This window comes from Dermacentor variabilis, chromosome 1 (genome assembly GCF_050947875.1).
Source record: "Dermacentor variabilis isolate Ectoservices chromosome 1, ASM5094787v1, whole genome shotgun sequence".
In the NCBI taxonomy this organism is placed as follows: Eukaryota; Metazoa; Arthropoda; class Arachnida; order Ixodida; family Ixodidae; genus Dermacentor; species Dermacentor variabilis.
In genome coordinates this window covers 106,324,601-106,351,603 of record NC_134568.1, presented here as the reverse complement: position 1 = coordinate 106,351,603, position 27,003 = coordinate 106,324,601, and the positions used below count along the sequence as shown (strand labels likewise).

Below are 27,003 nucleotides of genomic sequence, written 5' to 3'. Positions count from 1 at the left end.
GTACTGATTGGTCCGAAAGGCGTGAGAAACTGAAGCGATTTTTTCAGTCATGCGTGACTGAGCTAAGCCGTTCCGATAGTTATGTTTTCGCACAGTCGATATGTGGAATTTATCTGTTCTGTTCTAAATCTGAACAGAAAATTTATTCCACTTCGTTTTTGTAAATTAGTTCTGACATGCTTGCCAAGCGTCTACCAATCGAATGGATTTAGTGACACAGTTGAACCCTTAGCGTTTAAACGCTGCGGGATCACGTAGGTTTTGTAATCTTGAATTATATGTACATTCAACAGGTTTTGTAAAAAATTAATAAACTTCAACTTTGCGACCACAATGTCAAGGCTGTGGTGACCACTGTGCTGTGAAGCACTACCACGATGTGATGGCTATACCAACGTGAAGGCAATTGTTGGTTCATGGTCATGGAGCCTATGCATCGTACAGCGAGTTTTGCCCACTAGCATGTGGCTTTTAAATATCAAAGCGCATTATTAAAGGCCATTTTCCAAGCAACCTTCCTAACTTACAAGTTGTTAAAATATCGCCAACTGTTCATTCAAGTCACTAAAAAGTCACTGATTGCTAAATAGCAAACTTTGCCGTAAACAGACAAAAAAGTCAATAAATCTAGCGTGAAAATCACTAAAATGGCAAGACTGATAAAATCCCGGTAAATTATAAAAGCAAATTTGATTTTGGGCCCCAACAAATACGGGATGATGCCAGTGATGGTAGATTGAACTTGTTTGGGACAGCCTAGCAATAGCTTTCTCAGCAATGCAGGCTTTCAAGCCACGTCCCACAGGCGTCTCGCACCGCAAAGTGCCGAGTAATGCGTCACCTGATACAGCACGTGAAGGAGAGGCCCGAAAACAGGGGAAATGTAATAAATAAATCGTACCTATGTGAGCCCAAATCCGAGACAAAACTTGGCCTCAGCTGTTGTTTTGTTGTAGTTGTGCAGCCGACAGTGCCCACTTTAACAAGTGTGTGCGCGTAGGGAGGCGGATAAATGGCCTGCTTTTCCTTTTCAATCTTGATTGTGGGGGAAGGGGTGCACCTCCCCCCGAACCGGTAGATGCACCTATGACAAGCATGGTGTCACGCACATACAGACAAATATAAACACATCTTACTCGATGACCACGAGCACTCGCTGTCACAACGCTGACGTGATGAAGACCGCCGGCAGTGAGAAGCGAACGCTTCGTGCTGCCTCAGTTTCACCACGAGAACAACTTTCACGACCAAATAAGTGAAAGCAGTCTTCAAAGTTCTGGGAGCCTCAATTGCACTATTGAAGTAGCCCGAATCAATATCTAGATGAAGACTTGATTAAAGACTTGCAGACTTGCTGAGGTGGGGAAATTTACGAACCGTTACCGCGTAGACTCTGTGTGCTATATAAATATCAGTGATGAGTGCGCTGAAGAACCAATGTGGCCGAGAGTCCATGTGGAGAGGCCAGACCCCCATTATTAGTGCTTCAAGCCGCTTTCTATAGACCTGAGTGATCTTGGTTGAGACTCTAGGCGCATATATTCCCGGGATTCAAAAGTCAGGGGGCAAATGACCTACTTTGCCCCCTCAGTCAGAGAGTGGGGGGGGGAAGTCACGTGCCCCCCCCCCAGTAGATACACCTACGCTTGCGGTAATCTATCGAGATCTGTTCACGTTTGTGCGCGTAAAATTGTGCTTGTTAATTTAATTAGTAAGGGAATGTTTGCGGCAATTTACATGGCTGACAAAAACAAAAAATGCTACTTTGCATAATTGTCTAATACGTACATTGCTATTGCTATCAATGCTTCGTCGCGAAGTGCAACTTTTTCAAGACGTCTTCTTTGGCGAGTTACCGCCACTTTTCCGTATCAGGCATGCCTGTTTCTAATTTCTGTTGCTAGCCTATTTTGTGGGCGGATCCCGAAGATAGCGATCTAAAGAAGATGCATGTGGCAAAACTAATAATGACAATGTAATGAACAAAATAACTTATTCTGAGCCGCACTGATGATGACTGTGATCATGATGATGATAGCTGCTTACTCCCAACTCGCCAAAGAAGACATCTTTCATGGACTTCAACTAGACGTTGAATCGCCTTCCAACTTTTTTGAGGCGTTCCTGAAGGATGCGTGCACGCCAGACGTGGAAAAACCCCGGAAAGAAGCGAATAACGCCTGTGAAGCCATGCGCCAGCAGGGCAGGATCACCGAGGGCCCCGCAGCATTCTACAGTGGTGTCGAAACTCCAGGAGACACATGGGCACTAGCAAAAGCAAGAAAGGGGGCACATACGTGGTATCAACTGCTATTTTATTGCACAGCTCGTCGATAAAATAAAATTACTACATACTTATGTACAACGAAGCGATCAACACGTGGCGCAAATCGACAGTTAGCAAACTTTAAAAACGTGAAGACGCACCCCAAGACGCAATTTGTGATGTCATGTGAACACTATCAAAGCGCAAAGCTTCAGGCAATGACACTGGTCAACAGCTTTGCTTCTTTTCACAGCAGCTTGCTCAGCATCGCGTGGACTTGAGCAGCTGATGCTCTTTTCTCAGGGTCTTGCACAGTGCAATTGCGAACTATTTCCCTGAGCTGAAACAGAAGACAAAATTGAAGTTAATAATAATAATAATAATAATAATAATAACTTTCTTCAGATCTAAGGACAACTAAATTTTGATCAATAGAGCATAAAGAATACCCCAACTATAACGTGTACAAGGTTTAAAAAATTAGAGCGACATATGCAGATCAAATCAATTGTACTTGAACAGCTATATAGAGAAACTGGTAATTGTTTTTGTTATGCTTAATAGAAACTAGGTGAATTTACTAACCTTTTTTTTAATATTTTTGAGACAACAAATGCTGAAATTTAAAATTAGATGCTGGGGTTTTACGCAGTGGGGGGGGCTCTATATTATTTTCGACCATCTGGGTTTCTTTAACGTGCAGAAAATGCACGGGACACAGGCGTCTTTTTCATCCTCATGAAAATACGTCCGCCGCGGCCGGGATTTGATCCCAAAGTCACTCAGCAACCATGGAGGGTCGTCACATGCTTTAGTCATAAGGTCGTATATCAAAAGTATTCCTCTTCCACACACACTGCAAGAAAACACTGCCTGAAATGCCATAGCTTTTATTTCGATGCCAATTTTAAAGATGGGTATTTAAAATTCTCAAATTGCACACAGCATAATGAGGGATGCCGTAGTGAAAGGCTCCGGAGTAATTTTTACCATCTGGCGTAACACACGGTAAACGAGCGTTTTTGCATTACCTGCGACTTTCTGTGTTAAAAGCATATAATGATATTGTCATTTTCAAATAGCATTGACAGTCCTGTCACCGGAAGTGTGGTTCAATTTGCTCAGTAACTTATAAATACTTGTAAATAACCAATATACAATGTACCGAAACCGAAACAGGTTGCTGTTCCGTGCGACATCTGCGATGAGTCAGTGACGTCAGATCCTACACTACCTTAACGTAACACGCAGTACATGTGGTGCTAACGCCAAAAAACGAAGCTGACAATTGCTTCTGACGACACGGGCAGCTTTTCCAGCTCTTTGGAAGTAGACAGTGGCAATTTCAGCTACCATATGTGCGCTGAAGGATCACCGGTTGCTTACAACCCACAGCCGCCACGTGAGGCAGCCGACATGCCCTAAGCGTAATGCATTGTGCAGTGGCAAGACGAAGATGAGCACCGATTATCACGTCTGTCAAAACGATGATTGTCAGCCGCCATCTCATGGAGAAAGGAGCCAGCTTCGTTGTTTCTGGGCGACGTGGCAGTGTAGAGTCTGAGGTCACAAACACAGCGTAGTCAGTAAAATGTCATACATTTGTCGGCATGAGTCGGGAACATGCAACCAATCTTTACAATTCATTTTGAGGAAAACTAAATGACTTAGTCATATCGTTTGGCCCATATAATCAGAACACAAAAAACACATTAAAAAATTTATGAAGGTGCGTGGACATCGAAGGAAGGCCTGTCCTTCGCAACTCTTTCTTTTTTTCAGATCTCGGCTTGTTAGGATATATTTTTGCTATGACTCTGCAAAAAATAAGAACAAAGATTGGCTCTCCGATAAATGCGGAACCTGCGGCTACAATTTAAAGCGCCTTTCTTTTCAAAACTGCAGGTGACTGCTGTGCTGACCAAGGAGGTTGTTGGCATTGACGTGCAGGGCTCGCTGCAGTGTGTAGTCGCTGCAGTTTACTCCTTGCACACACATGCAGTGCAATACAAGCGCAATACAGTGCAGATACCATTCATATTCCTGCCGCCAAAGAAGACATCGCTGCCCCTATTTTCATGTGACAACACCTCCACGTCGCGTCGGCTACCCCAGTACCAGAGCTGTAGAAGACGATTCGCATTTTCAGGCGGAAGTTTGAAGAAACGTCTGGATTTCTTACACTTTTGTAATTAACTTTAAGGGTACACAATTTATTATGCACACGTATGCAATTAAGAATAAGCTTAATGCAGTAGCATGTTTCAAGCATTCCCAATGACGCAACGTGGGTAGCCAAACTGATAGCTCACCCGACTGACGTCACGACTCAGGGGAGCAGCGCTGACGCAATCAGGAGCGGTGCACATTTTTTAAAACCTTATAATAAATTACATGCTTTACGCGGACCGCTTAAATGTGTCAATGATCAAAAGGCCTACCCTAACTGCTCAGCATGTTTGTGCGAAATCATCAGAATCGTTTCAGATTTCCTTTAAGTTAAACTATACTAACACAGCTCATGGTATCTTATTTCACCTTTGGAGTTCACACTAACAACTGGAGGCGCCTATTCATTACGGAGGGTGGCTCCGGCTCAACAATACGCCTTGGCATCGGAGCACTTACAGCCCAAGAGTGTGTGGTGCCATCCCTGCAGCGGGTAAACAAGCCAGCTGTGACCTGAAGCGTGCCAACAATTTCCAAGGCCACGAGCGTGGTTCAGCAACAGTGTATGTGGTGCTGGGTTAGGGCAGCGGCTAGAGAGTGACGCGTGACCACAGACATGTGCAATCACAGGCACAGCCGGCGGCTATGGTCACCATCAGCCATGGCGACCATAGAAATACAAACTAAAGGCACAGTACTTTTCAGTTAAGACGCTAACTTACGCCAGCGTATTGTGCATGATGCACCTGTGAATTGAGAGCAACAAGGTAACAGGTAAGGGGTCTAGAAAGAAAGCTTCGCAGCTGTAAAAAAAAAAAATGTTAAATTATACTGTATGCAGCTTCATGCTGCTTACAACTGTGTGCGAAGTTTCCTCTTCGTGAAGCTACCTATAGCTTCAGGATTTCACGCATTTACCAAAATACCAGGGGCTAGCTGTGGGACTGAAAACGGCGCACACTGTCCTCTCGTCACGACAGAGATGGTATTACAGGGGAGCCGCCTTCGCGGCTGATCACTTTCAGATATATTTTCCCTTCTGCGCGACATAATGTCCGGCAGGACGCCTCCTGAAGCAACTGGCATGCTCTTCGGTCGCTTAGCCAATGAATGCACAAAGTGATAGAAAGTGATCGAGCGAGAATGCACACTCAGCTGCCGCAAAAAGCATTATGTGCGGTTACTCACTGACAGTGCCACAAGGTACTTGTGAAGTTTCTGAAAGTACACCATAGTTTGTGCATGAAGCAGGCCAGCACACATCATTTAATTAACTATCTTTTCGTGTGGTGTAGAAAGACGGTAAATCACAGAGTTTTCTCGAACAAAACGTGGGCAGAAAATACACTGAGTTCGCAACCCCGAGAGGCTAAGCTAAGAATTCTCTTAGGCTGCTCAATGAACGTACAGGCCGGCATTCGGACGGATAAGTAAGCGCACAGATAGTTTCGAGATGTGGTTTTAGAAACACCAGGGCAAGGAAAATCACAAAACCGACCGCAAATTAGCGAGTTTTGAAATAGGGACCCCAAACATTTAGGGCCCCAAAGAAATAGTGTCGAAGCCACTGCGCATGCATGAGGCACAAACTGTATTTGGGTTTTGCGTCGGGCAAGCTATTTCACTGATTTAGCGGGAGCCCCAAAAACTGCCCCAAAAGATTTGCGTAAACAAACATGGCGACACCCACCAAAGTGATGACTCTAACCTAGCACCAAACTGCGCTCGATTCGTGGTAACGCGTGAAGTTTGCAAGCTAGGAGAAATGACTGCGGTTATCACTTTCTCTCAACTAGCGTGTGTTATGAAGATTGATTCATTAAACGCCGCTGATTCCGAATTCGATTGTGGATTTTGTGGCTCGTAGGCCTAACACGGCTTAGCTTGGCTGGTGAAGGCACGTAAGGTTAGTTACTCAAAACTAAGCTTGTTGTTTATTGCTAATAGAATAACCTCTAAATTGTAATTAAACGATAAAACACAAAAGTCAAAATTAGTATCCTTATCATAAAATGGTATATTTTAATTATTTCCAATAGCTTTTCTTTGACGCCGTAGTGGCGCTGTCAGCGCAAGATGCTATCTGCAAACGCAAAGCCGTATTCTAAAGCTCTTCACACTTGCGTGCCCCAATGCTAACACCCGCAAAGCTTTTTGGGGCCCCAAACTACTGGGGCCCCTATTCTGAAACTGTTTATTCTTTCCAGTCTGGAAGTTGACCCATCAATCAGTAAAATGAGTAAAAAAAAAATGACAGAAAACAAGCCCAGGTGACAATCCTGCCGCGTCAGTCCGCCAATCTCAGATGTCATTAGCGCAGAGCAACACGTGTTTGGAATCGGAGAATCGAAGTGTCAGAAGCATGGAGGAAGGAAAGAATGGTCGGAAGCAGGGTAGAAGCCTTTCGAACCACCAACAGGTCCTGTATATGGTCAAATGTGTCATTTGATAACACTTGAAAATATACCATTTGCAACATCTGGCACCAAAGAATACAAAGCAAGGTGCCGTGGACTAACTGCACTGATGAGCGACACATTAGTGTGCCCATAGAGAAAACTGTGTCCCCCACTTGGCCAGATATTCTCGGTCAGTCAAAGACCTTAAAGCAGGAACATGCACGTCTTACACCACACTATAATCATTTTGCATAATGCTGACAATTCTGCATGCACACTGCTTTCCTGCCATCATCGTGAAGGATAGACATGCAGGTGGGCGCAGGACCTAGCAGGACATGCGCAGAAAGCTTGTGCGCTGTGTGCGCTCTGCTACAGGTCTCATTGAGTTTGCTGTGCTGTTGACATACACATAAGAGTGTTCGCCAAATAACATGGCCCTGCGAACGCAAGCCTGCTTACCCGCAGCGGAATAAGTGGAATGTCCATGCTCCTGCGCGTGCACCATGAAGGTGCCGTTGATTACTATGCGATAGTGGCACCACAAAGAAGCCACCACAAACTACACGAAAAAGAGGGAAGCAAACCAAGAGCGCGGCATGCTGCGATTTACATACTTGTGCAGCGATCACACATGGACATCTAGCACCGGCCTAAGCATGGCCTCGCCAACCCTAGAGCATCTATACGATTGGGTATACTTGTTGCTGCCACTGTTGTCTGGCATATCACTCTTGGCTCAAAATAATGTGACTACTGTCACCTACACGGCTACAGAGGCGAGTGACGTTGCTCTTACGACGGTGCTGTAGCTCATGCATGCGAGAAATGGACAGCTAACCATTTGCACGCTGTACACATTCCTTTAAGTACAGTAGAACCTCGTTCATACGTTTTGGGAAAAAACAAGCAACATCGCACTAACTGGGAAAACGTACCATCCGAAGTCACTAAAATATTCGGCAAACTCAACTGTAGTTCACATATACAATGCACGAGTCATTGCTGCATGAGATGCCGCCGCGCGCCGCTGGTGGGTCCCGTGCGGCCTGGGACACAAGCTGTTTTTTATTGCCTAGTGTTTTAACACGAGAAGCCAAAACAAAATTGAGCTGGTGGGCATTGCCAGAATTCGATACCAATACGGTGCCATCAGGGCGAAACACGAGGCTCACCTATTTGCGCCGCCTGCAGCAGAGAACGGCAGGTGCGTTTGGGTTATCGCCTATTAATAGCATGCAGTACGCTTCAAACAGAGCTGAGGAACACGCGCCGGGAAACAGGTAAGATGCTTATTGCAACAGGGTTGGTGGCAATAGCTCTGAGTGCGGCGTACAATGAACCGTGAGATTTGCTGATACCGGAAGAGGAAACCAAGTGCATGGTGGCATTTTCACATGACAAGGGCAGACGAGTACTACGAGGCGTGGTGGGCACCTACTGCTCTTGATCACGCATCCCTCGCGTCTTGTTCACATGCTATCTAGCGGCTGAAAAATGTATCATACGATAGCAGCTTGGCTATGTACTAAATGTGTGTGCCGAAAGATGGTGTTTTTCAGAAACGTATTAACCGTTTAAATAGAACCGTAACTGTATTGGATAATTTTTCGTGTTCTTGATTGCAAAAGTTGGCGCCGGAAAGTCGTACGAAATAGGCTCATATCAACGAGGTTCTACTGTGTAGTGACTGGTGAATCAAAGCTGCTGCACTTCGAACAGTCGGAACGGCCACGAAGCAATCAAGTTCACAGGTAAAGTCATTGCATTGGACGCCACATTGAATGATAAAGACTTATTATGCACCTTACAGCAGGACCTGTCCATGCCGAAAGAGTGTTTGCATGTCGGCACGCAGCAGTGGGTCAGCACATCGAATATCAATGAAATAAATGCTGCAGAAGCAGCACATAACATACAAACACGCAATGGGGCAGGCGACTGGCTGCTAGAGCCTGCCTGTGTACTATATCCCAAAGAGATTGGTGGTCTATCTCGGTTGTCGGCCTTATGCAAGTCCCCTATACTCATGGAGGAGTTTTCATGCTCATGGCACCACTGCTAGATCTATAGTCCTGCAATTTAGCTTGTTTTCAAATACAGAAAATAACGAAATAAACTGTTTTGTTTTCTGGAGCACATAATCTGAAACACTGCACAACATTCACCAGTCAGCTACTGGCATATTTTTAAATTGAATTCTGGGGTTTTATGTGCCAAAACCACAATTTGATTATGAGGCACGCCATAGTAGGGAACTCCAGATTAATTTGGCCACCTGGGGTTCTTTAACTTGCACCCAATGCTATGCAAACAGGCGTTTTTGCATTTTGCCCACATCGAAATGCTGCCGCTGTGGCTGGGATTTGATCCCGCGGCCTCGTGCTTAGCAGTGCAATGCCCTAGCTGCTAAGCCACCACGGTGGGTATGGCATATCTTTATGCGAAGCATTCCTTGGTTCATCTCAGGCGCTTTGCAGTAAGTATGTAGGTTCCTGCCTCAAATGGTTTCGAGCTTCTGGAATAAAAAGAAAATCCAGGTTTCCGAGTCAAACCTCCAACTTCAAGCTAAGCAGGCCGATGTTTTAACCATTAGGCCATGATCACACGCATGTTTCTCTCGTGCTAACACCAACTAGCTCTTTGAAACAACTGGCATGTTTGTCCTGTGACATAGCACGAGGTAACGCGCACCAGTTTCCATTCGGCCTCCTTTCCTCATCGCAGGTAACGTTACAAGATGCCGTGCGACATTGTACCACAGTGCGTGGGATGCGCATATTTCTTTTTACCTTCATTAGTTGTCCCTTCTAGTTCTCACACACGTGAGCCCATTTCAGGCATTCCTCAAAGACAAAATGGCAACTGTGTCTTCTGGTGAGTGTTTATAGCATGCTGTTCAGCCTGTCATCGCTCTTGGGAGCCCAATGACGAACTTCATTTACAAATGGCAGTCAGAACACACAAAACAAGTGTGTGCAACGTCTACAAGGAAACCAGGCAAACCCATCCGGAATTCACAACCTTCAGCCCGTACAAACGAATGGTAAGTAGATTGGCATGAGCGTGGGTGACGTCAACAGAATGAAATTGAAGGCCCTTCAAGTCTCCCAAGCAGAGAAAACCTTTTTTTAAAGTGCAGGAGCAGCTGCGTGAAAACCGGGATAACAAAGATGCAGTGGTATGACAGCTTCACTAGATCCGAGCTTAGTACTCGAACACTCTCCGCTATATCAGACGCATATTCCTGTATGGTGTGCCGGCTCTACAAATGCCGTGGTCATACAGCCAGTTCAGGTCGCTGACGCAGGCTGCATTGCTCGCTCTTACATTCGATACTGACCACATCGCCACACAAGAACCGTCGTGAAACTTCCCTTAACAGTTTCACTGTAAAAGTATAAAATTGTCCCACAACTAAGATTAGCAAGAACATATCTGTGAAACAAATACATGTTGTGCCTAAATGAGGCGAACTATCTTAAATCTTTTACTCTTTACCTAATCATTCGGAACTCGATATTTACATCCTAACTTCTCACAGAGTTAACTGCACCTGCCTCCGTAGCTTTTGCTTTATAGCCAAGAAAAGTGGTCCACTGGTATAGAAGATTTGAACTGCAAGTGCTACCACTATGATAAATTAGTACAGACACATTTTGTCTCGTTTCAATCGATAGCTCTCGACCCAGTAATTAAAGTATCAAGCCTCAATTCCTTGAGAATGCAACAGCCAGTTACATCACCCTGGCATTATAATATGGCCAGCTCAAAACATGCACCATGTGCAAATGTGCTTTCGGACATTAGCAAGAAACCGAGTATGCTCACAGAAAGTGGCAGTTCTGTGAACTTTGCATAATTTAACTTAGCTAATTAGCTAAATAATTACACTTCAAAAATAGTCTAAGAAACGCAAGCACACGTCGAAAGGTATGCCATCGGCCTCAGTTAATTTCCTTTCGCTTTGTCCTCTGGTAGCTTCAACGCTAGTCAAGGAGGGAAGGTGTTGAAGGTCCGAAGTCGGCGTCCCTCGATGAATCGAGTGCACGGTGGCAGCGTGAAAGAAGAGCCGTTGTCCGACGAAGTGACGTCTTATTCAAACGCCGAGGCGTCTGTCCGAGTCCAAGCCCGAAGTTCCGCTCCCCTTCCACACAACCAAACATGACTTTTTAAGCCCTCAGTTGTACAAAGGAGTCGCAAACCAGCCAATCACACATGCGAGTTCACATCATTGTAACCAATAGCACAACCACCTTCGTGCCGCACACGGCATTGGCGGAAACAGTGGCACTCTTTACAACACGCCAGAGGATAGGATTTCTCAAAGGCACGTGCCACGTCCCTCTCCCCTACGTTCAGCTGCGAGTATCGGCCCCTGATGTCTTCCTCTTTTTGCCTGCAAGCGGCCACCATGCAAGCTGCCGAGAATGTTTCCGTGAAATCACAGATTATTGACTGCATATCCACCGGACAGCGGGCTACCCTGCCAGTACTGAGAAAGCTGTCTCCCGTGCAGCTGTGTGCCGGTTCGCTTGAAATCCAAACACCATAATTGGGACCCGATGGCGATCGCACACAAAAGCATCCATCGGCCGTAGCCGGCTAAGTGGTTTAAAACTACCACCATTTTCACGGGCATTCTTAGAAGGCGCACGCGGATGCCAAACATCAAACCGGCTGGGCAGCGTCGCGTCGCCCAATTTCCATGACCGAGACGGTCGACGGGACATTTGGGAAGCGCATGGGCATTAGCGGTGGCGGTGACCTCAAGCACCCCCCCAACTTTCATCTTCACGCTCGTCTCCCCGAACGCTCCCCTTCAGCTCGGGCCGTCTACCCTTTTGTTCCAAGCGAGGGTGCAGATCTAGTGCCTTTTTTACGGTGCAGCCACTAATCCGTTTTCTCTTCACGCGTGAGTGTTGCCCGCCTCCCCTTATCGCGGAACCCACATGCGTGCCTCATTTCCGGTTATTGGCCGATACAGCAGGTGTGAGCTCGTCCTGCGCTTTGCTGTAGTCGCCTAAGCTGGGCCGCAAAATAACAGCAAGGTCAAGTCCCTAATCTCAAACTGATTGCCTCCCTCATGCAAAATGCAACACTTACTTTTAAAGCTTCGTTCAAGTTACGCGAGCCCCCCACCCAACATATATTAGAAAACACAAAGACTATGAGAGACATTCCCAATGGAGGGCTACGGATTAATTATGACAACCTTGGTTTCTCTAATGTGCAGCTTAATCTAAGTACATGAGCATTTTTAAGTCCCCCCAGATCGAAATGTCACCGTCACAGTCCAAGTCGAACCCGCAACCTCATGCTCTGCAGCAGAATACTGCAGCCCTAGCAGTAGGTCTCTGTTCTAAATCTACTAAGTAATCTGACAAAGTCATAACTGATATACTTGAGGTCACTTTGCTGGCACTTTTATTCGACGTGCTAAAGGAGTACTGACAAGCTTTCTGTCTCATTTTTTTTTTCCTTTACAGTCAACACACCAAGTTATGAAGCTTTTAATTCCTCTATAGCAAATTATTACATTCCCCAACCGATTTTTCAGGCATGAAGGGGACCACGAAAATGTCTGAATAATTGGGAAGTCCAAGAAAAACAAGTTACAATGCCAAGCAGCAAGCACAACCTGTTTACGTGATTCTGCTCACAGCTCTACTTCAATACACATCAGAAGGAAAGTAAAATTAGAGTAAGCAGTGTGCTACATGTGAGGCGACTTTATGGGCTATCAATAATGTCACAAGCATTTTTCATGGTGTAAAAACAAGCATCACAGTTACAACAACCAAAACAATAGTATATGTTAGGCGCGGAACGACCTGCATTTGCAAAGGTGGTAACAGATCAAGTGGTGCAGAAACTATAAAACTGAACCAACATGTCGTAAGCACCATAACCATAACAAAATCAAAATTGGATATTTAAAAAAAGAAAGTAAGAAAAATAATATTACTAAAAAGGCATATTAAGTGGGGTAAAAAGAATCATTGTAAATTACAAACACTGGTCACTGCGAAAGCAGTAAGAGTAGTCAATTGCACTATGACTGCTTGCGCACTGTGCATATCAGCAATTTAAGAGATGACAAGACTACCACATCCGATTTCCATAATGTAACCAGTGGAGTTCTTTGTTAATTCTTATTTCATTTGAGAGCACATTACTAGGCAACTCAACACACTTAATTTCGAGACACTCCTCACACGAGCGCGCTCGTTTGCTATGCCGTGCATGAGGCATGCCTGGCTTCAGAATAATGGTCTACCACCGCATCCGACATCAAGGTGACTGGCTGCACAAATACTGAATACGACAATCATTGCGACCAGTGTACGCGGCAAATTTCTGCGTTCAGTCTTGCACCCTGAGAGTCTGAGCCTTGTAAAGTATGCTTTGCCTGCATCACATAAGTACTGTGCAAAAAAATACTACACTCAAGGAAAGATTGGCAGCGTAAAACAATATAAAAATTTCTCATGGGGTAGGATTACCTTACAAAAGTTGATTTCCTCTCTGAGTGCTGAGATTATATTGTTACCTAGGAAGACGCAGACGAAAAGCTATATACAAGTATATCTACAAAAAAATATGCTGCACTTGGCCAAGAGGCAACAGCCCGCGCTAGCCTCTAATCGTCATCGTCGTCTTCACACTGCTCGCCTCTTCGTCAGCGCAGATACTGTTCCATAGCACTACCCCCGGCGGCAAAAGCGCCGTCCCGGAGCGACTAAACGTCGGACTCGGAAGCAGTGTAATAGGCCTTGAGCCTACTGATATGCATGACATCACTAGATGCCAGAATAGAGGACGAGGTTGAACTTACAGGAGCAATTTCGTACGTCACAGGCGTCACCTGGAGCAGCACGCGGTAGGGCCCTGTGTATTGCGAAAGGAGCTTCTCTAAAAGTCCGACGTGACAAGAGGGCAACCACAGGAGCACGAGCGCACTAGGTGAAAACTGTACGTCACGGTGGCGGGCGTTGTACTGACACTGCTGAGTGGTTTGCGAGGCCGTCAGTCGAGTACGGGCAAGCTGGCGTGCATGGTCGGCGAGGGCGATGGCGTTGCGCGCATACAATGCTTGTTGAGATCGCAGCAGGAGGAAGTGCCGTGTCTAGGGGCAAGGTCAGTTCGCGACCGTACAGTACCGTACAGGTGTCGTGCCGGGAAGAATTATACGCAAATGTGACGTAAGGAAGGGCAATGTCCCAGTCGTGGTGGTCCTTGGAAACGTACTTGGACAGCATATCGGTAAGACTACGGTTTAACCGCTCTGTACGGCCATTGGTTTGAGGATGGTATGAGGTAGTCAGCTTGTGTTGAATAGAGCAGGAACGCACAATGTCGGCGATAACTTTCGAGAGGAAGTTAAGACCACGGTCAGTAAGCAGCTGTCGCAGGGCACCATGAAGCAAGATAATGTCACGCAAGAGAAAGTCCGCGACGTCAGTGGCGCAACTGGTAGGGAGAGCCTGCGTGATAGCGTATCGGGTGGCGTAATCAGTTGCGACGGCTACCCATTTGTTCCCAGAGGATGACGTGGGAAAGGGACCGAGGAGGTCTAATCCAACACGAATGAACGGTTCCACAGGGACGGTGATCGGCTGGAGATGACCGGCAGGTAGCACCTGAGGTGTTTTCCGACGCTGCCAGGGATCACAAGCAGCAACATAGCGTCAGACGGAGCGAGCGAGACCAGGCCAATAGAAGCGGCGGCGGACACGGTCGTACGTGCGGGTTACCCCAAGATGTCCTGCAGTGGGTGCGTCATGCATCTCAAAGAGCACAGTCTGTCGTAGATGTTTTGGCATGACAAGAAGATCAGATCCATCAGGGAGGAAGTTCCTTCGGTGCAGAATGCCGCCCTGGAGGAGATATCGGTGAACGGATGCGTCGGTAGGTGTAGAGCGCAGACGCTTGATGAGTGCTCGCAGCGATGGGCCTCGGTACTGCTCATCGGCGATGTTAGCAAAGGCAGACACCGAAAATACCGTTGGCAGCACTACTGTTGGCGTCATCAGGCTCGTCTACCAGGTAGCGAGACGGGCAGTCAGCGTCGTTGTGTAGTTGGCCAGATTTGTAGGTGACAGGATACGAATATTCTTGGAGGCGTAAGGCTCAGCGACCAAGTCTTCCTGTAGGATCTTTCAGTGAGCATAACCAGCAAAGCGCGTGATGGTCTGTGACAACGGAAAAGCGTCGGCCATATAAGTATGGGCGGAACTTCGCAAACGCCCAAACTAGGGCCAGACACTCGCACTCAGTGATGGAATAGTTGCGCTCCGCGGATGAGAGTAGCCTGCTGGCGTAAGCAATAACACGGTCATGGCCGCGCTGACGTTGTGCCAGTACTGCGCCAATTCCCTGACCGCTGGCATCAGTACGGACTTCAGTAGGCGCAGAAGGATCGAAATGGGCCAGAACGGGAGGCATTGTGAGAAGGTCGATTAGATGCGAGAACACAGAGGCCTCGTTATCGCCCCACTAGAAAGGTGCGTCTTTTTTCAAAAGCTCGGTTAGTGGTCATGCTATGGCCGCGAAATTTTTCATGAAACGGCGGAAGTATGAACAAAGGTCGATGAAGCTGCGCACATCCTTGACACACTTCGGAACAGGGAAGTGTGTAACAGGATGGATCTTGCCTGGGTCCAGTTGCACTCCGTTCGCGTCAACGAGATGTCCAAGGATGGTAATCTGGCGACGGCCGAATTGGCACTTCAATGCGTTGAGTTGCAGACCGGCTCGACGAAAAACATCCAGGACTGCTGAGAGGTACTCGAGGTGCATAGCGAACGTTGGGGAGAATACTATAACATCATCCAAGTAGCACAAGCACGTGGTCCATTTGAAACCGTGAAGGAGTCCATCATGCGTTCAAAAGTGGCAGGAGTGTTACATAGACCGAACGGCATCACTTTGAATTGATAAAGATCGTCGGGTGTTACAAAAGCAGTCTTCTATCGGTCAAGATCGTCCACGGCAATCTGCCAGTAGCCAGAGCGAAGGTCAATAGAGGAGAAATAGCGAGCACCGTGGAGGCAGTCAAGGGCGTCATCAATCCGAGGTAGGGGATACACGTCCTTTTTGGCAACCCTGTTAAGGTGCCGATAATCTACGCAAAAGTGCCATGAGCCATCCTTCTTTTTTACCAGTACAACAGGTGATGCCCATGGACTACATGACGCTTCAATAATGTTCTTGGCAAGCATTTTGCGAACTTCGGCGTGAATAACTTTACGCTCAGCCGGTGACACTCGATACGGGCGACGATGAATAGGAAGGGCATCACCGGTATTGATGTGATGTTTAACAGCTGTAGTTTGGGCCAAAGGACAATCGTTAAAGTAAAAAATATCGTGGTAGGAAAACAGAACGCGGTAGAGCTCACGAGCATGCTCGGACGGCATGTCGGGCGCAATCATTTTCTGTAAGTCGGCGATGGTACAACTTGCCGACTGTGATGGTAGAGGAGGATGGGCTGAACTGTCATCTACTGCAATAGATGCTACTGAGTGATCCTCGAATGAGCAAAGCTGGGCCAGAGACATCCCACGTGGCAGCACTTGTGTCATCAAGCCAAAATTGACCACTGGCAGGCAGACGCAATTTGCCGTAATAGATAAAACTGTATGAGGTACTGTGATCCGTGCGTAAGGAGGACGTCTTGCATAGGAGCTGCGATGTAGTGACCATTGGGGACTGGTGGGGATGAGACTAAGTCAACGTAAGTCAGTGCCGAAGGTGGCAAGCAAACGAAGTCGACGGAACTGAGGCGACTGGGGTGTGGTTCAGCGGGATCCAGAACAGGCAGGTCAAGGCGGAGAGTACTGGCGGAACAATCGATGAGAGCAGAATGTGCGGAGGGTAAGTCTAAGCCGGGGATGATGTCGAGGGGACAGTGGGCGACGACTGTGAATAGCACGATAGTGGAGCGATCGTCAAAGGGGACGCGGGCGGCACACACACCAATTAGGGGGGCTGTTCCGCCATCGGCGACACGGACAACAGGCATCGTAGAGTAGGCAGTATAAGTAGACCGGGTCAGGGAACTCCAGCGACTGCAACAGTGCCGAGAAATGTGCCCGATTCGACGGCAGTGAAAACAAATGGCTTGTCGTCAGCAGAGCGCCATTTAGATGGGTTGCAGAAATGTGGAGGGTAAGGAGATGCGGGACGGGGCGGAATCGAAGAAGCCGGGTGGGTATCAGGTTGATGGGCTGAGCAGGTGGTGTGAAGACCCATGTTTGCGAACTCCTGGCAGACAACTGCCTGGATCCGTGACTGCAGGGTGCGTTGGAGGGGCTGGAGTCGAAGGCAGACGGATAGGTGGCCTCGATCTCACGCCGGACGATCCTGGTAACATTGCCAGTGTTGTTGGGACGAGGAGCGTAGGCACAGGAAGATGTCGCTGGGGTGTTGGGCAGATGGGCAAACTGCTGGTCAACACGTCGGCTGTTAGCGAGTTCCAGGCGGATCACGCCAGTTGTGCCAGGATCACGGGGAGCGGGGAGAGCTATGTAGGTCATCGAAGTGGCAGCAGGTGTTGGAGCCGGCAAAGTCAAGTTGTCGTCGCAGGGAGCCATGAAGGAAGGCTCGACGAACCGTCCGCTGCGAAGCTCCGTGACGAGGTACGGGGATCGATACCCCGCACCTCCACCAGATATGTTATGTAGGAAGACGCAGACAAAAAGCTATATACAAGTATATTTACAAGAAAATACGCCGCACTTGGCCAAGAGGCAACAGCCCGCGCTAGCCTCTAATCGTCGTTGTTGTCTTCACACTGCTCGCCTCTTCGTCAGCGCAGATACTGTTCCGTAGCAATATTAAGCCAACCCTAAAAGAAACCCCTTACCAGGCCCCATCAGAATATTTGCTATAGTACATTGGAAGTTGTGATGCAGGCTTTACCACAACAATTTTTCAGACTGGTTCGTTATTAAAGGAGATAGGAGAAATTGTGTCATCATGTTGCCACGAGACAAGCTTCAATCTGTGATGTCACAATGATGTACTGGTGTTTGAGTTTCGGCATCAAATTCAAAAAACAGAATGCAGTTATGGTAAATAAAAACCAATCAATTATTATTTTTTTTTTTGCATCCTCACATTTCAAAACATCACACCTAATATTACTAGATGCCGACTCAAAGATGCATTACACCCTGCCACAACAATGCTACTCCCACAACTTTCACTTCCTCACATATCAGAACATGACACCTAAGTCACTAGGCCACACATCAACACAGCATAATAAAAGGAACAGGGTCTGTTCCACCCGCCGTGGTTGCTTAGTGGACATGGTGTTGGGCTGCTAAGCACGAGATGGCAGGATTGAATCCCGGCCACGGCAGCCGCATTTCGATGGGGGCAAAATGCAAAAACACCCGTGTACTTAGACTTAGGTGCACATTAAAAGAACCTCAGGTGGTCCAAATTTCCGGAGTCCCTAACTATGGAGTGCCTCATAATCACATCGTGCTTTTGGCATGTAAAACCCCATAATTTAATTTTAATTTTAATTAAGGTCTGTTCCTTTTGCTCCTGGTTTTATGTGTACACAAGTTTTCCTCTATTTATTTGGCTGCTGAAGCTGTCAGGCACACCTTTGACAAATAGCTTCAACAAGCATTGGAAAGCGAAAGCTGTGATGGAAATCAAACAAAGGTACAATTCACACATGTGCTCGCATACCGCATAAACCAGAATATAAGCAGAGACATTCACTAGAAAAACCAGGCTAAAGTCACCCCTCATCTTTAGCAGAATGTTAATCATCATCTGGTAACCTACGGTGTGCATGTTGACAAATGCATAGCCAAAGCCTTATCCATATCCAAATGCGATTGCTGTTGTTTCTGTGCCTAGTGTGTACTCTTCTGGTCGATGTCATGCGTCATATGCTTCTTGTTCCTTGTCTGGTGAGCGACGAGTATTGGCACACGGAGACAATTTTGGGCAGTATTCAAGAGAAAAGTTGTAGACTTAACTGAAGCGAACAATAACATGGCTGCTCAGCACGTTTCTGAAGAAAGCATGAAATACTGGGAGACATTGAAAGGAAAAATGTTAGCGTGCAGCCCACGTAAAACGTCGTTTCGTAGGTGTTGTGCAGTGCATTCACAGCTTCAGTATGCACTTGCAGACTTTGTGTGAAAGCTTGGTGTGCACTCACTACTGGTGACAGTGCCATTGTGAAAATAAATGTGTTTGGTTATTTTACTGTTTTTCCTTTTTTTCTTTCTTTTTCTCACTTCAAAGTAAGGGATCAACCTACGTTCCCACTCGACCTATATTCTAGTTTATATGGTAATACCATCGTGTGCCATGCAAATTAGCTTCAAGGAGAAGACAGCTATGTGCATTATTAAACAAGCAAAAGTTTAATAGCACACATGACACTGTGAAAGCCACCCAAGCATTACCCCACATCACATGAGGGCTAAGTATCAGGTTTAGTTAAGTATTTAAATATGTGCCAGGCCATATTGTATAGAGCACTTAAATGAGGAACATAACCAAAATCTGCGAAACATTTCTAACTAGACATATTTTGTGCAACAGCAATTAAAATTCATTAAATCCAAGTAATAGTCAAAGCTACAGTAAAACTTACAGCTTCTAATATCTGCTCATCCTTGGAAGCAGTTATTGATGGTGTTGATGATGGTGGCTGAACAAGAACAGTTGGTATATCAGCAGAATCAATGGGTGATGCTTCCAAGATGGTAAGTTCCATTGCAGCAGAACTCTTACTGTCTGAATATAAAAATAAAAAATGTACTGTTATTCTAAACAGTTTCCACACACAAAATACAGCTTAAACCACTTATAACCACTTGCACTGCAGAACTGGAAGTAACATGTCCTTTTATGACCCCTGTTTATTTTCCCATAGAACTAAAATGTATATGCATAACGTTTAGAGTGCCACTGCACAACATAAAGTATCAGTTACGATGCAGATGCCAAAAACCCTATGAGGCAGGAGGTGGGAAGTGAGTGTGCTACTCGATGGGATGTGCAGGGTGTGGCAGCGAAGGCATGACCAACGTTGCCTCCTAAAAGTTATAGTAATATGCTTCAAGTGACAATACAATAGGAACAGTTCTATGAATCAACAAATGCTTTTATGCATCATCAAGTGCATCTTCTAAAAAATTGGGGGTGCAGGCATCAACACTGCTCAAATTCTTGTCCAAACTGCCCTTATCATGCACGCCACTTGCTTTAACCCTTGCTTTTGACTTCAGCACTAGAATGAAGCCCTCAAGGTCATTGCAGGTCTGCCTATGCATGAGGCTTTCACTCCTCATGCTATCTCTACTCTCAACCTGCTCCCATTTTGGTCATTCTCAGGGCCTGCAAACAGTTCAACACACTTCACAGACAAATGTCACAGCAAGGTCACTGACATCTGCAGGCCATCAACGAGTTCCTCCAATGGACATGATTCCACCTTCCCCAGCTATAAGAAAACTACCAAATTCCTGACATGCATCCACTGCACCCCCCCCCCCCCCATCCCCTGGCCACATGGATCCTATATTCCACAAGGAACACAGACTACATGTTGCAAAGCAGCATATTTTCACTGCCCCTCTGCCTGACACGACTTCTCCTGCTAATGTCAAGTTCGTATCTGAGGACTCTCACACTAGCAGCACAGGAAAAACCTAGATCGCAATAAGTCAAATCCTAAGGACATTGAGGCCACCATTTGACATTTGCAAAACCCTGAAAGCCCGCTCAAGAAGGAAAAATCACGTACAGTCAAACAACAACTGCTTCAATTAGCCGAGCACAACAACATCCTGGTCCAAATTCGGTCGGTATCAAAGCACATGGGTAACATGGGAAATGAGGCAGTCAACACCACTGCATGAAAGTTTCTATCCATCTACCATAAGAACCAGCAGATCCAACGAGCTGGAATCTACATACAGTGAAGCTCTGTGCAAGTGCATAAAGAGTCGAAACACGAGTTTGTGTTTGTTGAATGTCCACACAAAGTGACATGGAAGGCTTTATTAAAGGGAAGCTGAAACACTTTTCGAAAAAAATGAGTTCTCTGCGGCATTCTACAGTTTTGAGTCCCCTGAACACGAATATCTGGTTCAAAAAGGGAGGAAACAAACGCAAGCGGCTGTTTTTTCAAGAAAACGCGCACCAGCGCCTCAGGGCATCGTGCGAATGCTGCTGTTGCCTGTGATTGGTCAGAGCCGCTGTGACGTCATTCGCGGCAGTCGCCGGTCAGCGCCGCCATTTCAGAGCGTAGCACACTGTTCTGTTCTGGCTTCATAGCTGAGTTGTAAGCATTATGGAACGTTCTCGCTGCCTCGGACAGCTTGTATTTTCGCCGTACATGTTCGAACCGACAGCCGATACGGAAAACGATGGCGGCAACAGTGGCAACAACGATGTTGAGTGTGCCAACAGCGAGAGCGATGTGTGCACCTTCTCGCGCGTTGTAAATCTTAGCTGGTACGTATGTTGTTTTTTTTTCCATGTAGCTGCATGTTCCAATGACGGGAGAAAAAATGCGCTAAAGTGTCACTGGGAACTTGCTGCTGGAAGAATGCCGAAGCACTAACTTCTCATTAGATTGTAAACACGGGTGCAATTCCGCGATGTCAAGCACCTTGCCGCTGCTTGTCTAAAGTCCCGTGGTTTTTTTAGTGTTGATATACGATCGCGAACATAAATGCCACGTTTCAAAGCGCGCACATGCAGTGCTGCGAGGTACAGTCATGGAAGTTGCTTATCATACACATCCAGAGATGGCCAGAGGTATTATATGTGCAATATTCATACTATGGTTTGACAACTTTGCGATTGTGGCTCAATCAAGAATCGGTATGCATGCTCCATGCTAGTGTTGACATAAATATATTAGGCAGTTTTAGCACCTGCTTGTGGTAAACACAATAACTGCAACCGTACGTCGAACGTCACTAGGCAAGCCTATACTCCATTTCATACCCCAGGTGCAACGCTGTGGAAGCTACGCACGAAGTCCGGTCACCAAAATTTATTACTGCGCGCGTTTCCGTCTATGCTTCGCAGCATGCCAGCGGTGTTTGCTCGCACGAGCATGCACGTGCAGCTGCCGTGACAGGCTGCAATTAAAAAATGCCGAAAAGACAATCTATTTAAAAGAACGTGTTAGCAGCCGTATAAGTACACGGATTGTTTCTATGGGTAAATTCTTTTTTTTTTTTTCATTCAGAAATGAGCTTATATATGTAAAATTTTCTAAAAAAATCAGGTCAAGAAACACCGAACTTTTCCTAAGTGCGAACGCAGCCACTGCAAGAAGTATCTCAAACCTCCACAGCGCTGCACCTGATGTATGAAACAGAGTATGGCAACGCTAGCAACAACGCGTTTCCGCATTTGTCGTAAGGCTATCCGGCTATCACGGAAATAGTCCGAGCACAGCACCAGTTGATTTCGTCGGCACGAACTTATCTCTCCTCACCGCACAGACCCACTGCGCTGCAAGCTTCTTGTCCTTCGGGAAACTGTGAAACACCACATCTTCTCGCCCGCCTGTATTCGCACAGCCGAATGCTGCACAGAACGAGGGCATGTTGGGCGCCCTTGGCTGTAGGCACTCACGCAGCACAGAAGGAAAGAACAGTTTACGAAAATTGCAAAAGAACACAAACGTGAGCGGCGGTGGCAGCAGATCTCTCGTAGCATCATTCAGTAAAGCGCAGGACGGAAAGAGGCATGCCAGCACATGCCAGCACGCCGGTCCGGCAGCTCGGTCCCCGTGAATGACGTCACTCTCGCCGGTTCTCTCCTCTGGCAACCACCTCTCCCGGCGCTCCGGGAAGCGATGGGGGCGTGTCCGCGAGGGTGATTTAGAAAGCGATTTCCGCCCCTTATATTAACAAAACGAAGAAAAAAATTTCGGAACCGTAAATTATTAGGTCTGTTCTTCCCAATCCCGGCAATTCATGGAAATTGAAAACCGTTTCAGCTTCCCTTTAAGGCACTGTAGGGAGGCTAATGCAATGTCTTGTAAATGAAACACACACACATGCAATAGATCGCGGGGTATTCCAGTCCTTTTTTTTTCTCTTTCCTCTACACGGCCGCCGCTGCCGTGGATGCACGGAGGCAAGTGCCATCTGGCAGTGGTGCAAGGAACCCAGCGCCGATGACACCGTGTGCGTCCTCCACTGTGATTGGTTGGCCTATTCAGCAAGAGAACAGCCATGCAGCACCCATGGCCACAAAAACCCAGAGAGGTTTGCAAAGAAAAGCTTCATTTTTAATACCTCTGCAGGCATTGCAATGAAACCGGGCAGCATCCCTAGCCTTCCTGTCCAAGCAGCCTAAAACCTCTACTCTTTGCTAGCTGCCCCTGCTGATGTATCAAGTAGGGATAGGTGAATGATTGGTTAACTTTCAATTTAATGCTTTAACTACAACAATTTCCTTACCACGATTAATTGCTTCAGGTAATGTGAGCAAAATTAGACAAGCACTGGCACAGACATTGCTGCTTTGCTTGCTCAACAGCAAGGGAAGGAATGACAGATTGAGCTACAATGTTCTGACTATAAGATGACACCTGCGTGTGTCTCACAGCAAGTGCCACTACCATGCACGCTGCACTTAGTGCCAGTGGGACAAGTGAATATCATCACTGCAGCTGGACTTGTGATTGTGTCTGAGTCACAGTGTAAGAACACTTTAGGTGTTAACACTTGCCACCTGCCACAGTGAAGAGCATGAGCCAGATAGTGTTCGCTGTGTAAATTACAAGCGCCAACTGTGGCGAAGTGGAGCAGCGCTGCAGCATGGAGGCCCACCAGAAGTGCAGTGGCCAATGCAACTAAGTGGCGGGTTCCGCTTCCAGGGACATTTGAAGCTGTTTTATCTGCGTTTTGTGCTGCCACAGTGAACCTCAGCTTGTGAAATTTTGCTAGTTCTATTCTACCTTGTGGTCGGCACTGTGTGCACACTTAAATATTATTTTTTTTTGACTAGGCTGTTGCATCACAGTTTAGTACCACAATGCTCACCCCGCAAGATTCAGTAATGGTATGGGCAATGCCTGCAGACTTGTCGCCTATGCATCTGGTGGCTGTGATGAGCCGTTAGTTATTTCAGCAAACCTGTGAAACCCAGAAGCTCTGTACGACATGGACAAAAAGTGCTTCATTTCAAACTGCAATTTGGGCTACCAGACATGCACAAATTTTTCTACATTTCTTTCTCTTTATGAAGTGGTGAGCAGTAGACCGAGTGTGCAAAAAAAAGCTTGAAAACAAGCTCTTATGAATGAGAAGGCCGTGTCCTCATTGCTGTTCTGCAGCATATCGCAAAAGCCATTGCACCGAAAGATTCCACAGCACCTACAGCTAGGCTGCAGCAGCTTGGCGAGACCTCCTGTCGTGCCGTCACCTTCACCTGAGGGAATGTACGAGGAGTGGCAAGCAATTTCTGGCAGCATCGCCAGGCAATGAGTCAACACCCAAATTATTTTTCTTACACAGTGGTGTGAATGAGTTCAATATATACTTGACACATGTGCACTCAAGCATTGTTTCACTGACAGGATAGATAGCAATGGTAAATGTTGATTTAAATTACACTGTTTCTTTAAGTTCACATCCGAACATCAACACTTAATTTTTTAGGTCACATGCGTGAATCTACAAAGCTGATTATTGCAGTGATTAATGAAATCGATGCCCAGCCCTGGTATCAGGTATATTAAAAAGGTCCTGAACCAGCCCTCGTGCTTGGTGAAAAAACCCAGTCCGCTGATAGCATGCACTGCTTTGAACATCTCAGCCAAATTTTGCTGTTGTGTACGGCACGTGGAGCTCGCAAGCAAAGTGCAATGTCACCTTTTTCTCAAACACTCTTTTTTCAAAAGAAGTCTGCTCCTCACTATTTTCAGGATGCTTTATTTCGTAATCTAGCAGATGCCCATGCGCAGCTACTATTGGCCAACAGATGACATCAATCAAGAAGGGTGTTTGGATCAGTGCGCTTATTCCTATTGCTATTGTGTATATTTATTGACACAGTTTCATAAACAAAGTAAGTGAAATAAGTGAAAATATGCATTTCGAATTTCCATAATACAATTACGTAGTTCCGGAAGAAGCTGACTACCAACCATCTGCTCATGCTCGGCTGCTACCGCCTACGTAGGAATTAAATTTCGGCCAAACTGCTTATCGATGTCGTAGCATCAGGTCTCCCTAATTTTGACTAGTTTTGAACATGCCCCTACCCTCAAACCATGCAAAACTTAAGGCCAGACAACAGGCACACTTGCCAGCGTGCGCTCACTCCTGGCCACTCCTGGTTGAACGCCTTGATAGACTTTGCTTCGTATTGAGCTATTGACAGCAGTTCAAAATGTGCAATTTGGATGTGGCTATTATCCATCATTCAAGGTGGTACAGGACCAAAGAAGGCCTGCACCACATAGCACGGTCAGTCTGGAGCATATGAGCAGGAGCATGTACTCAAACCTTGCCGTGCACAAAGCAAACGCTGCGTATACGCACTACAGTTGCATGTAGCTGGGCTTGCTACGTAGTGTAGATAGTAGCACGGTCGCTGTGGGGTGATGCGACGAGCCCGCTTGCAATGCGCACTGCGACTCACTGAGGACAACAGTGTTTGGCTCGTTGTAGGTACCAAATCAAAAGTAGTGGCGTCTACGTGAACATCCAAAATCAAATTTGAATTTTGCGCCACGGCAACATTCAGTAGGCATTGTGACCACGCTCCGCTCAGCCATAGCCTTCGTGGTGCAAGTAATTGAAGAAGTGAGAGCACTGCGGTGGGGGTGTTCCATTGCCAATAACTACGCCTCCGCTAAACACATTGAAGTACATTTTGCAGCAAAATATTTCTGAAATAGCCTATTTTACCTTCAAATGCATTTCTCGACTTTGATAAAGGCGGTTCAAGATACAGTAGACCTCTGTTAATTCTACCATGACGGGATCGACGAAATTGATTGAATTATCAGGTGAGTCGGATTAAGCAACATGCAGAAGAAAATACCAAAATACACCACTCATTTATTTGGCAGTATTTGCCCGATTATAACACACCCTGAATCAATGCACACTCATGTTCAATTAGTCCAAAGTATATAACTAACACAGAAATTACATTTAAAGGGGCCCTGAACCACTTTTTATTGAACCACTCTTCATGCATTCAGCAGAAGCAGAGTTATTCACAATCAAACATCCTGTTCACGGTGCTCCTGCTTGTTCTTCAATGCCTTGCGCTACAAAGGCTATGACGGAGTGGGGCGTGCCCGCAACACTCTGCCTACTGAACGTCACCATGATGCACAGTCCAAACTTGATTTCGCATGTTCACATAGATGCCACTACTTCAGATTTTGGTGCCTATGATGTGCCAAACACGGTTGTCCTCAGCAAGCTACAGTGCTCTCAGCCAGCTACAGCCAGCAGACTCGTCGCGGCATCCCGCAGCAGTTGCAGTATCTATGCTACGTAGCAGGCTAGAGGTAAATGCAACTGTAGTCCATATGCACTCCATTTGCTCTGTGCATGACAAGGCTTGAGTGCACACCTGCACTAATATGCTCCAGCCTGGTTGTGCTGCGTGGTGCAGACCAACTTTGTCCTGCACCAGCTTGACCGACGGATAGTAGCCACATCCAACTTGTGCATACTGAAGTGCTCATTACGAAGCGAAGTCTGCCAAGGCGTCTAACTGGGAGCGGCCAGGAGGGAGCACCCTGGCAAGCGTGTGTGTGGTCTGACCTTAAGTTTTGTTTGGTTATAGGCTAGTTGATGGTTCAAAACTAGTTGAAATTAGTGAGACCCAACAGCTATGACATCGATAAGCAGGTTCGCCATAGTTCTTATGCAGGCTGCTGCGGCCGAGCATGAGCAGACGATAGTCTGCTTCTTCTGGAAGTATGCAATTGTTGTCAAAATTCAAAAGCACATTTTCTCTTACTTCAGCCTGCTTATTGAACTTCATCAATAGATATACACAGTAACAGTAGGAAGAAGAACACTGACCCAAACGCCCTTCTTGATCGATGTCAGCTATTGACCAATAGCAGCCGCGTATGGGAATCTGCAATATTACAAAATAAAGCATCGAGAAAAGAGTGAGAAGCAG

The 27,003-nt window shown here is 46.5% G+C and overlaps 1 protein-coding gene and 1 long non-coding RNA gene across 5 annotated transcripts in view; one reads left to right on the top strand and one right to left on the bottom strand.

Moving 5' to 3' along the window:
• LOC142582617 (uncharacterized) overlaps nucleotides 1-4,296 on the top strand; it is a 90,530-nt gene extending 86,234 nt beyond the window's left edge. The window contains exon 3 of the long non-coding RNA XR_012828460.1: nucleotides 4,172-4,296. This is a non-coding gene — a long non-coding RNA (uncharacterized LOC142582617). The remainder of the gene's footprint in view (nucleotides 1-4,171) is intronic.
• Nucleotides 2,297-27,003, bottom strand: part of LOC142582600 (uncharacterized) — a 31,455-nt gene continuing 6,748 nt past the window's right edge. For 3 of the 4 annotated variants that reach the window (XM_075692484.1, XM_075692494.1, XM_075692503.1), the window contains 2 exons: nucleotides 19,469-19,611; nucleotides 2,297-2,606 (listed from right to left, as the gene is read on the bottom strand). In XM_075692484.1, the coding sequence (XP_075548599.1) occupies nucleotides 2,514-2,606; nucleotides 19,469-19,611 (236 nt within the window). In that variant the 3' untranslated portion in view covers nucleotides 2,297-2,513. Of the gene's footprint in view, nucleotides 2,607-5,590; nucleotides 5,654-19,468; nucleotides 19,612-27,003 lie in introns of those variants that run through there. The other variant, XM_075692512.1, reaches the window with a different exon arrangement.